This window comes from Engraulis encrasicolus, chromosome 19 (genome assembly GCF_034702125.1).
Source record: "Engraulis encrasicolus isolate BLACKSEA-1 chromosome 19, IST_EnEncr_1.0, whole genome shotgun sequence".
Lineage (NCBI taxonomy): Eukaryota > Metazoa > Chordata > Actinopteri > Clupeiformes > Engraulidae > Engraulis > Engraulis encrasicolus.
The window spans coordinates 45,846,458-45,870,223 of NC_085875.1; the positions used below are offsets into that span (position 1 = coordinate 45,846,458).

Genomic DNA, 23,766 nt, shown 5'->3' on the forward strand with positions numbered 1-23,766 from the left:
GAAATGAGTGGGAGGGATACAGGAGAGGATCAGGAAATGACCTCAGGCCGAAATGAAACCCAGGTCCTCAGCATAGTAGTAGCATGCTCGAGGTGTTTACGCCAATGCCATGTGGAAATAAGATGTTGGACTTCGGAGGGAATTATACTCATAGAATTCAAGACATAGTGAAAGCACATAAAACCATGAATTCCAAAATGTAACTTGAATTATTATGGATTATGCATGATTATATGGTGAAATTTTGTAGTTTCTAAAAAAGACACCGTACACGTGGATGAATACAAAAATATCTTTCTTTTTTAATATGGCAGATCAGAACAAAAAAAAAGTCCAAAACCAAATGCATTTGTAGAAAAAATAAAAAGCTCTCATGCATGATGTTTTCTTTTTTTTCTTTGTTGTTCTTGTGAAGACTTGACTTGACTGACTGACTGAAAGGGCAGCAGTTTCAGCTTCACTAACTGACCTTCTGATCCGAGCTTGATGTGTATGAATACGCTTTCCCCAGGACTATTCTGTCACGGAGCAGTTTGAAGAAGGCGTAATAGTTGCTGAAGAGGATGAGGGCTAGCGATATCGTCTGGTGCCACTTCTCCGAACACATCAGAGAGTAGAGCTGATAAAATATCATGGATCCTTCTAAAATGATGAGGATGTTTAATATTCGAAGGGGCTTGTTGAAGAAAAACTGAAGAAAAGTAAAAGAGAAAGACGTGTTAGTTTATGCGTATAAGTGTACTGTAAATCATCTTACATAATAGTACATAAATATCAGTTTGAACTCACAGCCAAATTCATTATTGAGATATCTCTATGAGCGCAGTTATATGCACGGAGTATTGTCAATAGTGGGTTGAAAAGAAGCTACAAAATATTCGGGGTTTTTTTTTTAAAAAAAAGGTATTTTTCGACTTTATTTGATAGGACAGTATGAGGTGGACAGGAAGCGAATTGGGAGAGAGACGGGGAGGGGTCGGCAAAGGACCCGTTTATATGTGTGGAACCGGACGAAAATATTCCCGAAACATAGACACATTCAGAATGAATTAAGAGTTTACCTGACACCTACACTAACCGAATATTGATAACATTGTGTTTAAAATTGGAATATTCCTCGCATAACTGCGCTCAGTTTGAGTCTAAAACCTGTGGTCAAGATTTTCTCTTTTTTTAACAACCATACCCACCACGACTTAGGAAATTTACCAACAATACATTTTGAAAACTGTTCATTATACTCACATAAAATCGATAATGTGAGACGTCTGAGGGCACTGCTACATTGTAGTGGCCCATGGCTTTGTAGACATTCTTATTGTGTTTCACCAGCACCCCCTGTGGCCACATGTACTCCTCAGTCCATCTGTGGAAGACAAACACAGCAGATACACAAAGAAAGGCTTTCATTAGATGATCAATTCAACCCACTTTACCTCAAGCGTAATACCACAAAAAAAAAAAATCACACCAAACAGTAACCTTCTCAAACTGACCATATTGTATTCAGTTCTTCACAGTCATAAACAGGGCATAACAAGGGCATAAGGTAGAGTAAGAAGCTTGTTTACATGTATATGGATCTTTTTGAAAACACATTGGTTTTGGCCTCTCGTTTTGACGTAAACTGAGTTTTAAAAAAGAGCATTTCAAAACTCTGCTTATGAAAGTATCCCTTCAGGGGGCACCTGTCACAATGGAGTTTTTGATGTTATCCACACAACGTGTTTAAAGTACACGTTTAACGACAAAGAAATCCACATTTAAATATATCTGCATACATGTAACCAGCACCTAAAGCGTTAGCAATGGTGCATCACTGGCCCGTATGTACTCACATATATATATTTTATATTTCCTGTGCCTTCCCTATACGTTTTGCAAAGGCCTGCACACCTTCAAAGTCTGTCTGCAGATGGAGCTTTTCAAAGTCTCACAATTTTCAGTGCAAAGGAGCGCAACACTGCTGTTCTACAATTCCAACAATTGTATTATTTTACTTTATGGTGTGCTGGCATTTAAGCTCTAAGCCTTCATCAGAAATCAGCACATTTAAGTGGTGATAAAATAAACAACAGTATTGTGTAATTCTGCACTGAAAACTAGTTCTTTCTCTCAAATCGCACACTTCGTGCATTGACGTTTAGTGTACTGAGGTCTTTAGTGCATAGTGTTGATGGAAAGTTTGGACTTTCAGTGCACTGAAATTTCAGTGTGAGCGCCCTACGCACTGAAACAGTGCCCAAAGTGCATTTGAGACACACAATATGTCTTTTCTATGGGATAGTACCAGAACCATCTTGCTCTGGCACTAATTAAGCTTATATTAAGCTCAATCAAGGTCCCACTCACTAGTGAGAACATAAAACAACAATGTTGTGTTTCTTCTTCTGCACTGAAAACAATGTCTTTCCGATGGAGTAAGACCAGCTAAGGATGCTGTGACACTCAAGTGTCCCCAACACTTGATGGGGCAGGGTCAGTGGGTTAGGACATCCAATGTTTCTCAGCCTTTGTCATCTCTATCTTTGTATTTCTTATTTCCCAATACTTTTATCTGCTTTACTTTTTTGTTGGTGTTGTCCTTTTTATGTCTTTTTGTGGTGCTGCAACCTCCCTGTTTACGAGACATATCGGTATTTCTCCCTGGTAGAGACAAATAAAGTAATTTAACCTAAGTAACCTTAATCTAAATTAAGTTCAATGAAGCTCCTACTCACATGTGCTGCAGCACGTTGCTGCAGAGGGCAGGGTCCACCTTCTGCCAGCAGCCTAGGTGGGCGGCAGCCTTGTGGAGCAGGTCGCAGTAGCGCGGCGGCAACAGGTGGCGCATCAGGATGACCGAGGTGCTCACAGACACCAGGATGAAGAGCTCACACGACCAGCGCTTATCCACATACTGCGTACTCTATGGAGAGAGAGAAAGAGAGAGAGAGAGAGAGAGAGAGAGAGAGAGAGAGAGAGACAGAGACAGAGACAGAGACAGACAGAAACACAGACAGACAGGGGGGGGGGGTCGAGAGAGGGATAAATTAGTTTTTCCAACAGAGAGAAAAATCATCTATTGATTTCCCAAATGGACTGGAGTCTCAATGACCTAACACACTTGGCCTGCTTTCAGCATCATAGTGATTATGGAGTGCCATCCTTCACCATCAATTAAAAAAATCCCTACAAAACATAACATTTCCTACACAAAAAGAAAGGCAAATGCCCTGTAACTACAACATGACTACACGGATCAGATAATGTATTCTATGCATTCTATATAATGAGCCATACAACAACACAACAGTTTGCATTAAAATAGAGTTCAACTGAACACATCATGATGCAGGCTGAGTGAGGGGTTTCAGATAAGCATGTTTTACTGTGCTTGGCAACTATGGATGTCAAGTCAAGTCAAAGTTTATTTGTAATGCACTTTTAACACGACAAAAGCAGCTGACCAAAGTGCTAACAGAAGGGCCCAAGTAAAAAAGACTTGAAACAACATAAAGCAACAATTGACAAAAGACATGGAGACATCCATAAAACACACAAAAATAAAAACACAGGCATTATTAGTGGATACGGTATGACTGAAAAATACACTGAAGTCTGTATCAATAAGAACAAATAGACCTATCTAAATAAACGAATGAAGATCACACAAGAATGTCAATAAATAAGAAGGTCAAAAAAGGTGGGTTAAAACAATAAATAAATAAACAAATCAGTAAGTCAATAGGGCCCAGATGAGATTTAAAAGACAAGAATACGATCAAGGGGAAATAAAAGCTTGGGCATAAAAATGGGTCTTAAGATCTGTTTTAAAAACAGCTAAGGAGGGAGCTAGGGGGGTGTGAATAGGGAGCTCGTTCCACAGTTTTGGGCCAACAACTGCAAAGGCCTGGTCCCCTCTACTTATAAGTCTGGAGCGGGACACCACAAGACATATTTTGTCGGCTGACCTGTTGGCCCTGGAGTGGCTCTGTAAAGTTAAAAGATCAGCTAGGTAGGGGGGTGCCAGACCGTGTAGGGCTTTAAAAACAAATAAATGAATCTTAAAATGTATCCTGTATCGTACAGGGGGCCAGTGGAGGGCAGCGAGTACAGGTGTAATATGTTCACGCTAAGGGTCGACCGATACAGGTTTTTTAATGGCCGATGCGATACCGATTTTTTTCCATCACCCTTGACCGATAACCGATACGGCCGATGCCGATATTTGAGGCCGATACGATATTGTTGAAAAAAGTTTTGAAAATGACAAAAATCAGTATCATTAAAACAATCCTGTAACACCACCTTTCCATCACACCATAACCTACGCAGCATTATATATCCACCTAAAGAGGAATACATAAGGCAAATTCAAAGGACTGTGACTTGACAGTGGTGCAATAACATAGAGCTTTTCTGTAAATTAGAGAAATGTTGGGGATTACCCCAAGATTATTATGGGTTTAAATATTTAGGCCTATTTTTTCACCTGTACAGGCCTAATGTACTTGATTTACTAGCCTTTGAAGCATGTTAAGCCCCTCTCACAAAATAAATCAATCAAATAAATAACAAACAAAAACCCAAGATAACAAATGCAAACAAAACATAGACAAGTAAAACCATTTTCTAAAACCAAAATCCCTTATTTTCATAGCCTATTATAAAATACATTGCTAAGAATCTCAGTGAAAACACCCCTGTACAAAATGATTTGGTCCGCCAATCCACGGACACCCCTCTATTTTACTTAGATTGGAACATGCACTTGTTGCTGAACGAGGAAGTGGCAGTATGCTGGTGACTTGGCCAGTTAAATGTTACAGAAATGTTTTACAGTAGTAGAGTAGAGTAGAGAAACTTTATTGATCCCCAGGGGGAAATTCAGGTGTCAAGTAGCTACATAAAAACAAACACAGACACAGACACAGACACAGACACAGACACACACAGACACACACAGACACACACACACACACACACACACACACACACACACACACACACACACACACACACACGCATGCCAAGAGGTTCCAGATCTGGGCCAGCTCTGGCATCTCAGGCAGTCCAATCCCCAATAATGATGTCCTTCTTAAGGGCTCTGCATACTTCACGTGCGCAGTTTGTCGCGAGTGGCGCGAGAACCATTAATGACGTCATCACTTGCGACAGACTATTCATACTTCAAAAGCGCCTTGCTCGCATTGTCGGAAGTGCCCTCTGCTGTTCATGAGAGAAACGGCAATACAGGTCTGTGAACGGCAGTATCTTTCGCAACTCGCAGCGTGAGTTCTATGGATGTATAAAATAGAAAGCCAAACACGGCTGCTGTAGGGCTACTGAACGTCTGACTTGTGACTTACCACATTGAAACATATATTTTAATACAGGTCTGTGAACGGCAGTATCTTTCGCAACTCGCAGCGTGAGTTCTATGGATGTATAAAATAGAAAGCCAAACACGGCTGCTGTAGGGCTACTGAACGTCTGACTTGTGACCACATTGAAACATATATTTTAATACAGGTCTGTGAACGGCAGAATCTTTCACAACTCGCAGCGTGAGTTCTATGGATGTATAAAATAGAAAGCCAAACACGGCTGCTGTAGGGCTACTGAACGTCTGACTTGTGACTTACCACATTGAAACATATATTTTAATACAGGTCTGTGAACGGCAGTATCTTTCGCAACTCGCAGCGTGAGTTCTATGGATGTATAAAATAGAAAGCCAAACACGGCTGCTGTAGGGCTACTGAACGTCTGACTTGTGACTTACCACATTGAAACATATATTTTAATACAGGTCTGTGAACGGCAGTATCTTTCGCAACTCGCAGCGTGAGTTCAATGGATGTATAAAATAGAAAGCCAAACACGGCTGCTGTAGGGCTACTGAACGTCTGACTTGTGACTTACCACATTGAAACATATATTTTTTGTTGTAGCCTATTGCCAGATCATTCCAAGACCATGTGAGGGCATTGTTCTGGCGGCAGAATTTATAAATAGTTCGCCAACACAACGTGCTTCTGAACAAAGTAAACAATTGTTTCACTGAACAACATTTAAGAGAGAAGATAAAATAACTCTCTAGGACATTTTATTATCCTCAAAATGATGCAGGATCCATTCTGTAGTAGCCTACAGTAGTTGTAGCCTCTCTTCGCAACTCCTGCTTTGTCTGCCTACCTGCATGGTCGCTGGTGGCGCACGACATGTTACAAAAAATGTGGGGTGCACGACGTCGCGACACGGCAGCTCGCGCCACGGTGTGTGACGTCATTTTGGGTCACGTGATGGCGCGAGTGAGTTCGCGAGTGATGTCGCGAGTGATGTATGAAGGAGACTTACACCAGTCACGCCAAGTATGAATCCCCCTTTAGTGTCCTTCTGTATACTGTTAAACAGCTGAATGGCCCAAGGGACAAAGGACCTCCTTAGCCTTTCGGTCCTGCAGGTGAAAGCACAGAGTCTGTGACTGAACAGACTCAGTTGGTTAGTGAAGGTGGCGTTAAGGGGGTGATGATGATTATCCGTAATAGAGTCCAGTCTGCTCAGTGTTCTGCTCTCAGCTGTTGAGGTGAGTGACTGCAGCTCCATGCCCACCACTGACCCCGCCTTCCTCACCAGTCTGTCAAGGCGTCCAGCATCTCTCTTCCTAATGCTTCCACCCCAGCAAGTCACAGCGTAGAAGAGCACACTGGCCATGACAGACTGGTAAAACATAAGCAGAAGTTGGCTGCAGACATTGAAGGACCTCAGCCTTCTGAGGAAATAGAGCCTGCTTTGGCCTTTCCTGTAAAGTGCATCAGAATTTGTGGACCAGTCCAGCTTATTGTCAAGGTGCACTCCTAAGTACTTATAAGTACAGACAGTCTCCACATTCTCTCCCCCAATAGAAACAGGCACCAAGGGCGGGGTGGAGCGCCTGAAATCGATGACCATTTCCTTGGTTTTGGTGGTGTTCAGGTGCAGCTGATTGTTATGGCACCATCCTACAAAGTCATCCACCAGTCCCCTGTACTCCTCTTCCTGACCGTCTCTTATACACCCCACAATTGCAGTATCGTCTGAGAACTTCTGCATGTGGCATGTCCCAGAATTATAGCTGAAGTCTGTCGTATACAGGGTGAAGAGCACGGGGGAGAGAACCGTTCCTTGTGGCGCTCCTGTGCTGCTAATCACTGTCTCCGATGTTATGTCACCCATCCTTACAAACTGGGGCCGCTCTGTGAGGTAATCAGTGATCCAGGTTACCAGGCTAGGCTGCACTCCAATCCGCACCAATTTCTCTCTCAGCAGCAGTGGTTGTATGGTGTTGAATGCGCTTGAGAAGTCAAAAAACATGATTCTCACAGCACAGCCACCCTTATCCAAGTGAGCGTGTACCCTGTGAAGAAGATACAGGATAGCATCCTCCACTCCCACGTTCTCTTGGTAGGCGAACTGCAGAGGATCCAGTGCGTGGCGTACCTGGGGTTTGAGAAAGTTGCGCAGCAGCACTCGTTCAAAAGTTTTCATTAGGTGTGAGGTGAGGGCAACCGGTCTGTAATCAGTAGGTTCTTTGGGGTGAGTTTTCTTTGGAACAGGTACCAGGCATGACGTTTTCCACAAGATAGGAACTTTGCCTTCTTGTAGACTCCTATTAAAAAGGTGATGAAGAGGCTCAGCTAATTCCTCAGCACATGTCTTTAGCGGTCTTGCACAGATGCCATCAGGGCCGGCCGCCTTGGACTTAAGTCTTTTCAGTGTCCTTCTAACTTGATCAGTGGCGATTGTCGGCTGTGGGAGTGCTGGGTTGGGGTAAGGGGGGAGTGGGAAAGGGGTGGGTGGTGGGTTTGTTCCAAGTCGCATACGTGAGGAGCAGGGGAGGGGGATAGAGGTAGTGGGGATTTGTGAGCCTGCTGTGTCCATTGGTGGAGGTACTGCTGCATTGTTGATGATGGTGGGAGTAGTGACCATAGGCAGAGTAGGAGGGTGTGGGGATGAAGTGTCCCTGTTAGTGGAGCTGGGTGAAGTAGTATCAGGAGTGGGGGGTTGTGAGTAGGCTGTGAGTAGGCTATTTCTAAACAAATAAACTCGATTTGAAATAGCCAGTTTGCAAGTGATGCTTGTTACTCATTAGAGATCGCTAAGCAGATGGAAGTTGCTAAATGAATGACGCTACGAAATGCGCATTTTGAAACGCGGTGGAAATGTACACTGAAACATGCCGGTAGGCACTCGTTACAACGCTAGGTAAAAGTTGTGGCAAATGGGGGTGATAAATGACCGAACAATGAACCATGGAAATAAAAACAGTAGTTTACCCTCGTTGGAAGAGCTGGTTGGTTGCTCAACTAGATGGCTGCATTATGCAGTCTGCATGCTGGTGAGTTAAATGCTACAGAAATGTTTTATTTTAATATTTTAATAATAGCTGTTTCCAAGTGATGTTTGCTACCTATTAAATGTCGCTAAAACAGATTGAAGTTGATGACGGTATGAAATGCGCGTTTTGAAAGGCGGTGGAAAGTTGACACTGAAACATAATAAATGCCGGTAGACACTCAGTTACAACGCTAGATAAAAGATAGTATGACAAATGGTGGTGATTATTGACTGAACAATAACCAGGGAAATAAAATCAGTACAGAAAATGGATGGAGCTGAAACATTCTTCCTTTGGGTCTATTACTTGCACATGCCATGCCATTCAGTATCCACAATGAAATAGGAGGCATTTGAAAGTTTAAAACTTTGTGGCAGCCTGCAGGGCTGTTTACTTTACTCCATGAGTGGGGGAGGGGTGAGGCAGCAGCGTGCATTGCGGGTCTACGACGAGCAACACAGATCTGCCCGTCTGTCGTCTAAATGTCGGGGTGGGCGTATCGGCCAAAACCGCATGCGAATCGGCCGATACCGATACACTTCATGAATGCAAATATCGGCCCGATATATCGGCCGGCCGATATATCGGTCGACCCTCAGTTCACGCCTCCGTGTCTTGGTCAGAAGATGTGCTGCTGCATTTTGTGGTGATCATTATTCACTGTAGAGTTATTATAAAGCTGCTCTCAAGCAAACTGGGGCACAACCTGATCATTAACAGGCACTAGATGTAGGACTGTGGTCAAAAGTAGCGCATTGAGCCATAATTAGTAAACTGGCAAGTTCAGCTGCTGTGAACATAACATACTCTCGTATAATAATGAACACAGACCTAAATTACTGTCTGCTTGCTTCACCTCCTGATTAAAAAATAATCCTTAATCGCCCTGAATGATCAGACCATATACCCTGACCAAAATAAGCAATCTCTTCCTCCGCTACACAAAGACTCTGCTCGTTAGCCCTCAGTCACACCAGTAAACCTGTCAACTAACTGAGTGTTACCAGGGTTTCCCCCCAGCACTTCATTGCTAAGGTGCCCACCATGACAACAAACATCTACCACCTTGACTAGCTACCCTGAAAAGAGTTCGTGTTGCGGATGTACCGGTAATTTGTTTGCAAGTAAGTTGCTGAATGTAACTTGATTCACCAACATGTATACTTATGGGCTTTCATATCATATTTCCAATGAAAATACATATGATAGCCTTTCCAATGATCATAGTCACATCTTTGATACTAAATAGCCCCCTACCAGCTTGATTAATGAAAATTCTGTAGGAAACACTGATTCCCATCTAATTGTGGTTTAGAGAAGCTGCTAACAGTGCTCTGAACGGCCATACTGCTTCCAATGTCACTGGGCACTGTTGTGTCACATTGTCCATGAACAACAAACATTGCCCTTTTTCAGCTTGCTTAACAGAAGATACAACATTTGCTCACAACTTGTCAATCTCATCTCATCTGCTGCCCAGTGAATGTGCAAACAACAGACACATCAGAAAAGTTTGCTGATCAGGGGTAAAAATAAACACACTGGTGTTCTTGTACTGTAGTCCAAATTTCATCTGAATAGCCTGAGGAAAACGCAGCTCCTCACAACAGCACTATCTTTGTCCCTCAAAAAACATGACTTTATTAAAAGGGGAAAATGACTGAGCAAAACCATTTCAACAGACACGTTACTGTTGTCTTGGACACGGGTTCTTTGAGGTGGAGTATGAGACAGAGGCCCGATCCTACATAGTTCAGAATTGCTTCCCTTATGGTCTTAGCAACAACAAACAAACAAAATCTATGAAGCCATACATGTCCTGTGGGTAGGGGTGGGCGATATGGCCAAAAATGTATACCTCGGTATAATTTCAGTCACGGTATATATCACGGTATATATCACGGTATTGTACATTTGTTTAAAATTGAAGCGTTGCAAAATGACCAAAAAACCCACATTTTTTTAACCTTTGCATTTGATTTTTGGAAATGACACAATGTCCTTTCACATATGTGAATTCTTGCCATTACATTTTTTAAAAACAAGCAAAAACTAGCCTATGTGCATTTTGCAATGCAATGCAATGCTACCCAATAGAACACTGTCAATTTCACCAAGTGTCGAAGGGGTTAAACTAAGGTAGAGAAGGGGAAAAGGGAGGGGTGTCAAACTGAACACATTGAGAGTAAATAGAACTGAACGTGGATTGTATCAACTACATCTTTCATTGCACCTTTTTTCTATTCATGGAGTTGTTTATGGTAATTTTGAAATGTGTGCTTGCATCTGTGATTATGCCAAGCATAATGGTTTAAGCTGTCATTGTTAAAGTTTAGAAAAACGAACTTTCACATGAGGCAGTTAGCAATGCATTGCAGAACTAATGCATTTGAATGGCAATGGCAGCTTTCACTGCACCAGCGGTTAGCATGCTAACGTTAGCGAAATCGCTAATGCCACATTTTAAACAGTGAACAGTCATTTTAGTTACTAACACCCAGTCAGATATCATGAATGGTATTATCTCAACTGGAAACAGTAACATACAGCGGTTACGGCTTGCGCAATGTGTTAAATGTAAGGCAACCAATGTTAGCACAAATAAGCACATTTTGTCAGACACCAGCATAGACATGAATGACTTGGGCTGTTAGCTAGTTCTTGCATTTCGTGCCCAGTAAATTGTGGAGTCCAGAATCGAAATGTGTTGCCATCACATACCATTTCAAACAATAGTTCACTACACTAACCATACATTTTACACTTGAAGCTTATTCAAAGGAAATGATTGTGCTGTTTCTCTACAACCACATTGCTACAACTTGAGTTGAGCAGTCAGTCGGGTGGATGTTCAAAACGCTGTCTACTGCCATCTGCAGGATGCAATGCGCTATATCACGGTAGAACGGTATGGCCAAAATCCATACCTTGATGGAAAAAATACCTTTTACGATAGTATACCGTCCATACCGCCCACTCCTACCTGTGGGACACGCTTACGAATCACAATGGTTCTGTACTACAGAGGAAAACTAATGGGGGACACCGCCCTTCAATTTATCCCACAGTTTTGTATATGGGTTTTGTATTTGAAAACCTAGGAGTTCAGCATCATCTCCATCTTTTAGGTGGATTAGCAAAGGCTTCTTTACTTTCTGCACCGCCTGAAGCAACTGAGAAAATATGGCCTGCCAATGGAGCTACTGACCCAGATCTAGATCACAATCATGGTGTCAATTTGGTTTCACATCTATCACAGGCTGCTGTGTGAGTAGCCAAAAGAAAAAAAACAGGGCAGCAACAGACAGCAGCAAAGCAGACACGTCAGCTTAAGGAATCATAGGGACTCCCCTCCTTATCCACAGGCAAATCAATATAGACATCCTACTGTATACACAGTGTGGCAAAAAAAAACTTATGACCAAAAAACTTGCTACACACCCTAATGTGTTGTAAGACTGCCTTTAGCTTTGATTGTGCACGCATTTGGTGTTGCACTGTTTCAATAAACGCAATGTCTAGACCTATTTCCATACAGTGTTGCATGAAGTTTTCACCAAGATCCTGTATTTGATGGTAATGTTTGAACACTGCAAATCCTTCTTCCAAAGATTCTCAATAAGGTTGAGGTCTGGACTCTGTAGCGGCCAATCCATGTGTAAAAATAAGGTCTTGTGCTCCCTGAACTACTCTGGTGCAATGACTTGTTTCTCATTTATTAAACAAGCATGTCAAAAGACACATCTCGTGGTCATGTAAAAGATGTGTCTGTTTGAGAAGGGTCAAATCATTCGCACCAGCAGCAATCACTGAAACATTTGGTATCAGCAAAAGGAATCACAGGGACTCCCCTCCTTACCCCTTGGCAAAAGACAAATCAATACAGGTTTCCTATTGTAAGCATTTACTTACACACAGTATGTAGGAGGAAGTGGATTGAGTAGATAACTAGAAACTCTCACCCCCGTTAAAACCATTTCCTATGGCAAAGACTATGGAAACTCCACAGAACACAAGTCTTGGTCGTTGATTGGTTCTTCAACGTGTGCAGCTGAAACAGGCAGACTTCCCAAATTAACTCATCCACTTGGCTGCAGTTGTACTTGTGCTGATTACAATGAACTGGATTAGCAGAGGTGATGGTGAAAAAAAATTCTGAGCCTGAACTTTTTCCCCTGCTCTAACGACGACAAGATACTGCATAGTGACGTAACGTAGGCCTATTTTGACACATTATTCAAACATTTAATAGCCTGTGTATGACCATTATTCAAGTCTGATAGTAGAAGAAAACCCTGAACCTGTAACACTTTCTGAGATAAGAATAACCTAATGGCTAATTTTATCAATGTTTTTATTTTTGCAAACTCTGTCAAGCCTGAAATCAGGCATGGAGCCTGAATACTATCAGCCCTGGATTAGCGACCACATACGGAGCAAACTCAAGGCAGGAGCATTTGTTTTCTGCAGGTAAACCTACAGACCCCTGCCCCTTCACCAAGTGCTACAGGACAGTGAAGAAAGCCTGCTTAACTACGGCAAGAGGCGGGACGGGCACTGGAAATTAGCCCATGGCCATGAATAGGGATGTAAATAAAATCGAAATGTATCAATGTATCGGAAGTATCAGCCAGCGATTTAATCGAATCGCATCGTATCGTGGGGCATTCTTAAGAATCGAAAATAATCGAATCGCTGGCCCCTGTGCAATGCCCTAGCTCTATAACACAATAGTAGTGGAAAAGTAATAGGAAAACATCGAATCGAACCGAATCGCATTGTATCGTGGGGAATTCTTAAGTATCGAAAAAAATCGAATCCCTGATTTAAGAAATCGATACCGTATCGTATCGTCATGAAGGCTGTGATTTACATCCCTAGCCATGAATGCTATGAGGCTTTTCCGTTAGATTGTTAAACATCTTACATGATGTTTATCTGTCCAAAATCAAATAAACCATAACTAACTAACTAACTAAATGACAGTAGCTTCTGTCCAGTGTCCACACATGACTTAGGGTGGATGTCACTAGGTCTCTCTGGTCACAGGGCAATTTGCCTAACTACCAGGCACCACCACACCACATATTACAATATTATTATTAACTAAAACTCAGTGGCGTATAGGGTCAACCGCACACAGCTAGTAACAAGTAATGGCCTCCAGCCACCTTGACAAACCAGACGGACACAAAGGTCACATAGAAGGCAGTGCACAGAGCAGACAAAGATTCAAGATTCATTAGTTTTATTGTCATTGTCAAAAAAGGCAATGAAAATGTGTTTGGAGTGCAATGTAATAAAGGCTGTTCTGTTTTACACGCCGTCACCTTCCTCATATCACTATATCTGATACAGTGAACACAGCCAAATAATGGGATGGTGACGAATAAAATCACAGCCTCCACCCACCTTGAAAAACTAGACAGACACAAAGACCAAAGTCAGAGGTTTGTTTCTTTACCACAAGCAGTGTTATGACTAGAGGATGTAATCCATTGTGTCACCTGAAGATATTTTGTGCCATTGGTTATTCGCAGGAACTTGGTTTCAGCCTTTTTAAAAATATAACACCAAATATTGGAGATGCTGAAGGGAAAAACTAATTGCCTCCACCCACCATGAAACCTAAAAGCAAGCAGCGGCCTCTGCCCACCTGGATGGGCATTGGGCACGAATGCATATTTCCTTATTTCCTTAATCACCAAGCAGATTAATGTTACATCTTGGAATTAAAAAAAGCTAAATATTGGGGCTTCTGACAGGGGACAAAAACGAAACTAACTAACTCCATCCACCTTAACAACCCAAAAAACTCAGGTAAAATGGCCTCCACTCACCTTGACGAACCAGACGGGCACGAAGGCCACGTAGTAGGCACTGAGCATGGAGCTGACCAGCACCTCCTTCATGCGCCAGTTGAAGTCTCCCTTCAGGTCCTCCACCTCCTTGCGCACCAGGTCCGGAGAGAGGCAGCAGGCATGCGTGGGCATGACGGCCACGCCGTACAGCTGGCTGGTGTGCTGCTTCCACGTCTCCTTCAGCACCGAGAGGTAGTCGCGCCCGCGCGCCACGCTGCCCATCTCCTTGGCACCGATGCTGGCGATGGGCGACAGCGGCCCGGTGCGGCTGAAGTCGCAGCTGATGCGGAAGAATGGGATGTACATTCCGAAGCTGTGGGACAGAGAAGGGATGCAGCGGTTGTTAGCTTGTTAGTTAGGATTGGTATTAGTTGTAGTTGTTGACAGAAGGGAGGGCAAAAGAGTCAGTAGTCCCAGGCCCAGGGACAGAGAGGGGGCCCAGAAGAGGATCCTCATTAGTTCAGACAGCATTTCCCCTTTCGTTGTAATAACAGTGATGTAAATTCAAGAGTTAAATCCAACTTAGTACTGACTACTCTAAGTGAGAGAAATTGAGATTTGAAATTGGCAGGTTGAGACTTCATTTTGGCTGGTCTGCACTGCAGTGGTGGTATACACTACAGTGTGTGTCTTGGACGTCTATGATTGAGAATAAACAGCATGGATTTAGTACAAATATCATGATTCCAAGAGTCAAGCTTGAGTTCACTGAAATGTCCCTTGTTCATCACTGTAATGTACAGTAACTATGTTCCAGTCAAGGAGCCAGGTGGGAAGTGAAAATGCCAGGGCCCTTTTAATACTACCAAGGAAAGCTGTGCTCACACTACACAAGCATCTATTTGAACCCAGCTTATGTGTGGAGCAACGCCATGCTTTTTAAAAGTTTTCCACAGCGCTATCTTCTGGAATGATTCTAAGGTCCCGACCTTGGCAGAAGACTAGCCAACATGTTTGTGATCTGGTGGTGAGGAAGGGACTCCGCACACCGGTTCCGATTAAGTGCAGAGCACTGTTCTGTAAACGTTTGATTCCATCGTTTTCAGTACAACCTCGCACACCGGCACCAATGTCCCCAGATGTCAGTTGCCGATTACACCAGAGCTCCATTTTGCAGGGGACTAGCACACGTTTGTGACCTGGTGACGAGTAAGAGATACAGTATATCCAAAGCATCCTCACTGATACTTACGGGTAACAGAGGAACAGTAGACTGAGCACCGAGTATGTTCTGAAGAGGTGGATGAGAGAGTGACACAGGCTCCAGCCCGTCAGGGTGAGCACTGCGAAACGAGCTGTGACCAGGAGGATGGAGTGGGGGAACGACAGCTTCCCACTCTGAGATGCCTAGAGGGGGAGATTACAAGACACAGCAGCCAGACAAACGTGTTAGACTACAACCCTGTACATGTTGCGGTGTTAATTTAACATTTAGAGAGTGGAATGTAACAGTCATAGTGCTGGTGCTATTTTCTGAGTGTTGAATTGCTGCAAAATTGACTGCACTGCAGACACTTTGGGTTTGCAGAAAGCTTTCAAAAAATGTGAAGGATTTATTCAACTATGTGTTTTGGTGTAGCCCTAGATGTTCTCTAATGTTGTGTTTCTCAACGGGGGCACTACAGCTACAACTACAGTTGAGAGGGGGTAGTGCCTAGTTGTCATTGGGGGCATTAGTCCATGTATTTTGTTTAATACCAAGGGGGGTGTTGACAGCCTTATCATGAGGTCAATGGGGCGTTGGGAGGCTTAGGATGAGGTCAAGGGGGCGTTGGTTCAAAAAAAGGTTGAGAACCACTGCTCTAATGGGTCCTTACACAGCAGAGTTCATATGACCCTAAAACATGTATTTCTTACCTCCTTTACAATTGCTGCTATGAGCCTTCGTGCCAACACGATGATGGTGAATATCAGCATGTTGTAATCAATTAAATGGAAGTTCTAGAGTTGGGGAAAGCAAAAAAGTATTAGAATGAACTCTGTCAGACATCTCAATCAACACCAAGTGTTTAGCTTTAAGTTTAGTCAGAAGTTTTATCCTATCTTAACTCATGTGACAAATCCTTTAGATAAAGTAGTTAAACTGTAATGGGTTTTTTGTTTACATTTTTCTTTCTGAAAATAAAATGTATGATATGAAACATTCACAAACCCCAGGTGTGCAATCCAACAAGCATGCAAAACATGTACATTAACATGGTCAGCTGAACCTCCGGATTAGCTGTCTTTGTAACCATTCAAGTTGCTGAGTACCACACCTTGCCTTGGAGGCATACACAAAATGTGCACCTGTTGCTAATATTGCTGCCTTATTACATGTGTCTGACTCACTGACAGTGAAGCGAAGTGAAGACAGAAAATGACACAGGGTATATACAGCAATCTTGAAGTCAAATTTACTACCATTTAATACCCTTTTTCACTACCTTTAGATTTTTTTTACAACCATCACGACATTCCGATTCCAGTATTAACAAGACATCTTTTGTAATTTCTACCTTCTAAACATTACATTACACTTTCGTGTTTTGCAAAAAGACGCCCGAAAGGGAGCAGTGCGATTCCAGAGTGCTGTTTAAAAGTCTGCTATGAACTAGGTCAGGTGGCTACTGTTGCGCGAATCACTGGTGTTTTGAAAAACTGTGATAAACAGTGAATAAACAAAGATTTTTAAAATCAAAATGGTGCAACTAAACAAAATAATACCTCGTTTTTCAAAAATGAATACTTTTTGAGCAAATTTACGACTTTTAATGCCATTAAATGTTGACTTTTTAATTGATCACCTTTTAATACTTTTTAAAACCCTGCATACACCCTGTGACACCAATTTGCAAAAAAAATAATTTAGAATATCCCTGATTTCTGTAAAATTATTTTTTGGGGCTTTTCAAGCCTTTATTTTTAGTTTTATACGACAGGACGGACGGTGAAGGTGGTAACAGGAGTTGGGAGAGAGAGGCGGGGAAGGGCCAGCAAAGGAAGCTGAACCAGGTGTCCCAGCTACCAAACATACATTCTGACAGTGACACAAGAGAGACAGGATCACTAGCATGGAACAAAGAAAATATTCAGTGCACTGAATTTCTCCTAGGGAGCATAACATTGCACAACTTAGCCCTTAGCATCACTACTTATGGACTGTGTGGATGGGACAGCCGCGGCCTAATGGATAAGGACATGAACTTCTAATCAGAGGATTGCATGTGCGAATCCCACCCATCCACTTCCCATCTCACTCAATGGCTGAGGTGCCCTTGAGCGAGGTGCCTAACCCAGCAATGCTTCAGGGACTGTAACCAATACCCTCCATGTACTTTTTTTCCCTTTTTTTTTTAACTACGTTGCTTTGGATAAAAAGCATCAGCTAAGTGTAATGCAATGTAAGCGAGTGTTTTGACTCACCAGGGAGGTATGGGAGGGTGGGTGGTTCGGCGGGTACCACCACACCGTCTTGTAGATGTTGACATAGTGGACAAAGAGGGCGATGAGGTGGCAGAAGAACAGGTGGAGTTCAAACAGCACGCTCTTCTCCATGGAAAGTTCTGGAATCTTGCAGTGCTTCAGAGGGACCACTGTCTGAGCAGCCAGAGGTGGACTGGACATGCCGGTACCAGAGCCGTTCCTAAAACAGGAGAAGACCTGCTTGATTAATCCATTGATTCTTTCCAGTGGTGAAGAAAGCACAGCGAATACATGGGCAACACATTTGTGTGAGGAGGGACAAGATGCTAAGTAGCCAACCACGTGAGCTTGTTATTTGACCGACAGCAGTTTCTAACAATGAGAGGTTTAACAGTGTGCAGCCAAGGATTGTTAACAAACAGTAAACCTATGTCAAGCCATCACAGCTAGATATCAACAAAATACAGAAACTTAAAAAAAAACATTCAATGTTACGTTACCATATGTTAGTATGTGTATAGAGAAGTGTCACTTTTGGATTTCAGTGATTCGTTTTACAACAATAAATAATTACCCAACAGGTTGTCATAAGAAGAATAACTTCTTGGCTAAATGTAAAGAGAATTTGCAGGGACACTAAAGTAATCACACCACGTCTCAAGCTTCTTGAGAGAAAATAAGTGGCAGTGGTAGCCTTTGATCTTCACCTTTAACCGTGCAGGATATATCTTCTTTACGGTTCAAATTAGTCTGCACTGTAGTCGTGTGAAACACGAGGCCAGAGTCCATAACTTATACTAGATATACAGCAAGAGCCATAGATTTGGTACAGTTTCCTTCACTGCACCATGCAAGGTCTTTGCAAGATTTGGGCAATCTCATTACATTATGTTACATTACAATTATCTGACACTTTTTATTCAAAGCGACTTTACTTTTCAGGGTATCGGTTACAGTCCCTGGAGCAATGTGGGGTTAGGTGCCTTGCTCAAGGGCACTTTGGCCATGGATAGGTGTAGGGAGAGGTCAGGTGGGGATTAAAACCTACAACCCCCAGATTGAAAGACCAACTGCCTAACAACTAGGCCATGGCTGCCACAGTAGTAACATGATCAAGTGTCTATATAGTAATACACCAGGGAGAGGCTACCATTAAAGAGGAAGGACCCTGGATAAAGTCTATCCAATGGCCAAATACACAGATGTTGGGCAAAACTCGCTTTTATAGATTCTGGGCAAATTGTGTCCCATGGGAGTTGCATGGTGTGCACATGGAAGGGGGGAAAGTGCCTACTGCACTACAAAATAGCATAGCATGACCAGAGCTTGCTTCACACAAAAAAGACCATCTGTGCTTCTTCTTTAGCCTTCCTGTAAGGCCTTTGAGAGTGTTTTGTCATTTATTCCAGGTCCTGTGTTGTTTTATTTAGCAAGCAGTTGTTACCTCGAAACGAAGGCAAAGCCTGAGCACTGCACTACTGCACTGTAACTCTGTCACCACCACCGTCCACATTATTTATTAGCAGAAAAACGGCGGAGAGGAGCACTCTTGAGAACTTCAAAGGACCTGAAATGTCACTGACATCACAGTACACACACTACAGAGGTCCAGACTAAAGGCTGGCGGGGGGATCACACATAAACGTGTGCTAAAGTACGACGGTGTGTGTGTGTGTGTGTGTGTGTGTGATGGAGGCCAGGTCATAGCGGATCAAGCAGGGCCATAGAGAAAGCACTGGGTGATCCATGAAACATTCAAGCCAGTGGTCCAATAGCTCAATGTAAAGTGAATTGGGAAACAAACTCTAACAGATCCCTTTCAGAGTTAAATAGATCAGGGGCCTAGATCTGGACTCTTTCGACCAAGATGATCTTGATGAATGAGAATCATCGCAGACAGTGCAGCACAGCTGTCCAAAATCTCCAACCTTGTTGTCCGTGGCCTCAGCCCACCTGTGACAGGGAGCTGTTTCTGAGTCGTTATTGCCCACAGACTATGTACCGATTACAGGTGGGAGGGCTGAACGCTTGCTGTACTGTCTGTACTGCGTGGATCTGATTTACCACATATTTACCCAATCAATAACATTTGGACGTGAAAGGTTTAATCTGCCCACATGTAAGGAGTTGTAATTCTCTCGCTCTTCCTTCTCCCCGCCCCTTCGCTGAATGGTTACGCTGGAAAGCAATTTTGTAATCTCACCCAAGAAGCCTAAGCCCAAACGTAAATGTGAATTAAGCGGAAGCTTGCGGATGCCGAAGTCCAGGCTCCAAATCTCCCTGGCGCATCCGTGACCTCAAACCAATTGACGGGGGAGTTGGGCGAGTAGTTGTCACTGTCCACTTCTCAACACCATCTCTGTTTCATAGAACTCATTTCATTACAAATAATCATACGGTAGGTCAGGTTGCTCACACAAGCAAATAAACAAAGTACTGCAAGTACTGCAGCAGTCCAGACTGACTAAAGTGTGACAGTCTACTCTACAATCTCCCTACCTTGTCTGTGACCTCACCCCTGTGACGGGGGAGCTGGCGATGTGGTTGCCATTGCCCACTTCTCAACACCACCCCCGTTTTCATTTTCATTATCATTATCAATTCATAAGTCAGCCGCGCTACCACAAGAAAGTAAACACAGTATATGCTGCAGCAGTCCAGACTAAAGTGTGACAGTCCACAATCTCCCTACCTTGTCCGTGACCTCACCCCTGTGACGGGGGAGCTGGTGGAGTGGTTGCCATTGCCCACGGATTGTTCGCCGCCCAGCGGAGACCTGCAGTACGTGGTGCGGTTGGCCCCTCTGCGACCACCTGCCATTCCAGGAGACGCTGCGTCTTCTCGTTCTCCCTTGTGCGGCCGTCGTTGAGTCGCCTCTGCTCTCTCTGGTCAGGGGGGGCGTCGGCTGTTTGCACCTTTCCACAGAGAAAGAGGCTGTATGAAAACAAAATAATAACAATGATGCTGTCGTCAGAGCATAACCAACATTGAGCGGGATTCAAAAATAAATGGGTTTCGCCCGATCACTCAATTGGAGTGGATTTTTTAATGGCTTCCTTGTCTTACTGACTACTTCACACCAGGGGTCAAACAACTGTGGGAGCAGCAACAACACACCACCTGCACTTAAGCATATCAAATCACTCCACAAACCCATAGCAGCTTTCTTTACTACTCCATATCAATTACACATAACCCAAATCAGCACTATACAACTGACAAAAGCTATGTGGGAAAGTTAGTAAACATTGGCTACGTTTAGGCCTGACGTTTACAAACCGGAATTGAGCTTTATTCGTAATGTATGAGGTAATTCATTGAATTAAATGCCTCATGTAAACGTAGCAATGTTCTCTTCATTGTAGGCCTATCACTTTTAAGGCGATTCAATCCATCCAGTTGTTGTTCTATTGAGTTGGTGAAATAGACATAAAGTAACACATAACAGCCACTGGAGATTCTTTGAAAAGTATCCCATTAGAACAGACCTAATGAAATTAGCATATAGTTCTAGGTAAGCGTATCTTCTGCCACAACTTGTAATGCAAAAATCTCCGTGATAGAACTAGAGGAACACATACACATCCTTCTAGTTCTAGCTCTACACGTGCACCGAGCCGATCCAACACACAAAGGCTGCACCACAATGACAACACGTGACGAGAGCAAGGCAAAGAAATTGCCTTTGGAGGGAAATGTAACAATATAAACAATGGAACAGGAGAAAATGTAGCAAGATATATAGAATTGCCATGTTGTTAATATGATATAACTTGGCTATGGAAGTGTTTGTATTTACTACTCTAGCTCTATCAGGGTATGAAAACAAGTGCGTACACGATGTACTCAAAAGGTTTTTGTTTTCTCTGTGATTCCGCGCTGCCCTCAAAGCCTTGCTTCCAATAGTAATCGGAAGACTCTTGGTGGTATAATTCTCTCATTCCACATTTCGATATTTCCTTTTTGCATGCCCAAACGTTCCACACATGCAACCACATGTTTGTCCCGCCTCAAACATGATTGGACAAAACACAGTGCTTCCATCCCCGAACAATGTGTTCAATGACAAAGTCGTTAGAACTGTTCAACCTACAGGTCGTCTTTTAACGAGGTTTCATGGGCTAGAAACAGTAGAACCATCAAGCTAGATTTAGCGGTTAGTTCTACTTGACTCAAGTCAACCATGCCTTTCCATGCAGTGTTGTGGTGCTAGGATGCTTTCAGCCCAGCCCTGTTCAGCAGGCCTACAAAACACAAGTTTCCCTCTGCTCTTCATTTTTTAGAACTTGTGTCGGTATCAATTCACACGTCAGAGTCGTGCTCCCACGACAAAGCAAACAAACATGAGCTGAAGTTAATGAAAGGGGCACTAGTGATGCATGCATGTTATGCAATACGTAAACCTGTGTTGACAACTCGTTAGCTCATCTGACAAAATAGCAAACGGAGACAAATGACAGGCATTCAAACAAGGAAGCAACTGGTACTGTATAAATGACAAGCTCCACTTTTACAGACCCCAATAACTTTGCAGTATTACATCGAACTGGTTTCGTGTGAATGAGTGCAAGCTCATTTCACTGCAACGAAAAGTAATAACCTCACGTTTAACTCACAAGATGGGACAGGTACTGAAGAGCTAAGATTTTGCGGAAGCCACTTGAACGGATTGACTGCTAGCTACGTTGACTAATAGTCTTGTAACGTGGATCGTGAGACTTTTGCTGAACCAGCTGGGTCTTGCACAATAGCATGAGTAGAAACATCAACATAATCGATATCCATATTCCGTTCAAACAACTATAAACATGCCCAAACACAAAAGACTGCGGCCTACACACAACCAGCTAGCAAGCATTGGTTAGCATGGGATTCGCCCTACAGAGCCACTCGTGTTAACGTCTATATGAGTGCTGCTTACCAGTTTCCAGGTGTAGATTTATCCGCCAACAGACGGCTTAAATGCATTAAGTGAAAACTATATTTGGCACTATGCTGTTAAATTGACTGAATGTTCACCTACAGTGAATGCTATGACCCATTATGTTAATGTGGTAGGGTAACAGCAACCAGCTAACAGTTTGGTACTACAGATGTGTTGGGGAGGGGTGTGAGTGTCTAGAGCATGCAGGGGAGGAGTCAAACTGTTAAAGGGCCATGCTTCTATTGCGTTCCATTATGTAAGTATTATCACCACCAATGTTGTTGTCCTACTAGTTCTAGTTCTAGTAGAGGAGATTCCTCATTGACCCCAATTCTTCCCAGTCTCAAGTAGCCTATAGACCTACTCATGTGGGTAAACAAGTTAGATCCAGCCAAACAGTCACATGAAGATCAACATTTTTTACATTGGCCTACCCTGGACATTTTACTGCAGTTTACTCTGAAAAGTAAAAAAGCAGCACACAGTATGAGACCACAGTCACAGTTCTACAAGGCCTTTCATTTTCCAGGCACTTGACTTGGAAATGGTTCTCAGCCCCCCTGGTGCCACTGATATGCTGGTATTGTGGTCTAACTGTCGCATGTTACTGCCACATCAAAAGTGTTGCATTGACCTTTTGTTGTCAACAGGGATCTTTGGGCATCCTCCCGCAATAGTTCATACACGCTCTAGACATGTGCTTGCATGCATTGCTGAACACACGTGTGTGTGTGTGTGTGTGTGTGTGTGTCTCTCTGTGTGTGTGTGTGTGTGTGTGTGTGTGTGTGTGTGTGTGTGTGCGTGCGTGCGTGCCTGCGCGTGCGCAGATGCGTATGTGTCTCTGTGTGTCTGTCAACTCAAGTCAAGTTACTTTATTAGTGCCCGTGGGTAAACTGGTTTCACAGTTCCAGAGGTGTGTGTGTGTGTGTGTGTGTGTGTGTGTGTGTGTGTGTGTGTGTGTGTGTGTGTGTGTGTGTGTGTGTGTGTGTGTGTGTGTGAAGGAAGAGCCTGTGTGGCCAGACTCTTGAAATTCTCTCTGTGCAGTGTCACAGACAGGAAGTATGGTCGGCCACGAGACCACACCTCCTCTTAATGTCAAACACAGACTACATTACATTACGCACTACATTACATTACATTGCAACATTACATTATATTATATTACATTATATAACATTAACAGACTACATTACATTACATTGCATTACATTCAA

General features: G+C 43.1%; 1 protein-coding gene across 2 annotated transcripts; it reads right to left on the reverse strand.

Moving 5' to 3' along the window:
* Positions 1–278: 278 nt before the first annotated feature.
* On the reverse strand, positions 279–22,739 carry tmem39b (transmembrane protein 39B). 2 transcript variants are annotated; one of them, XM_063224258.1, is made up of 9 exons: positions 22,550–22,739; positions 20,321–20,543; positions 17,629–17,848; positions 16,081–16,164; positions 15,416–15,570; positions 14,203–14,536; positions 2,721–2,908; positions 1,246–1,366; positions 279–691 (listed from the first exon to the last, which is right to left on the reverse strand). In XM_063224258.1, the coding sequence occupies exons 2-9, from the start codon at positions 20,446–20,448 to the stop codon at positions 461–463; spliced, it is 1,461 nt and encodes a 486-aa protein (XP_063080328.1). In that variant the 5' UTR covers positions 20,449–20,543; positions 22,550–22,739; the 3' UTR covers positions 279–460. The 2 variants fall into 2 exon arrangements, with proteins under 2 accessions (XP_063080328.1, XP_063080327.1); XM_063224257.1 differs by having other exon boundaries at positions 20,321–20,562.
* Between the last annotated feature and the right edge of the window lie 1,027 nt (positions 22,740–23,766).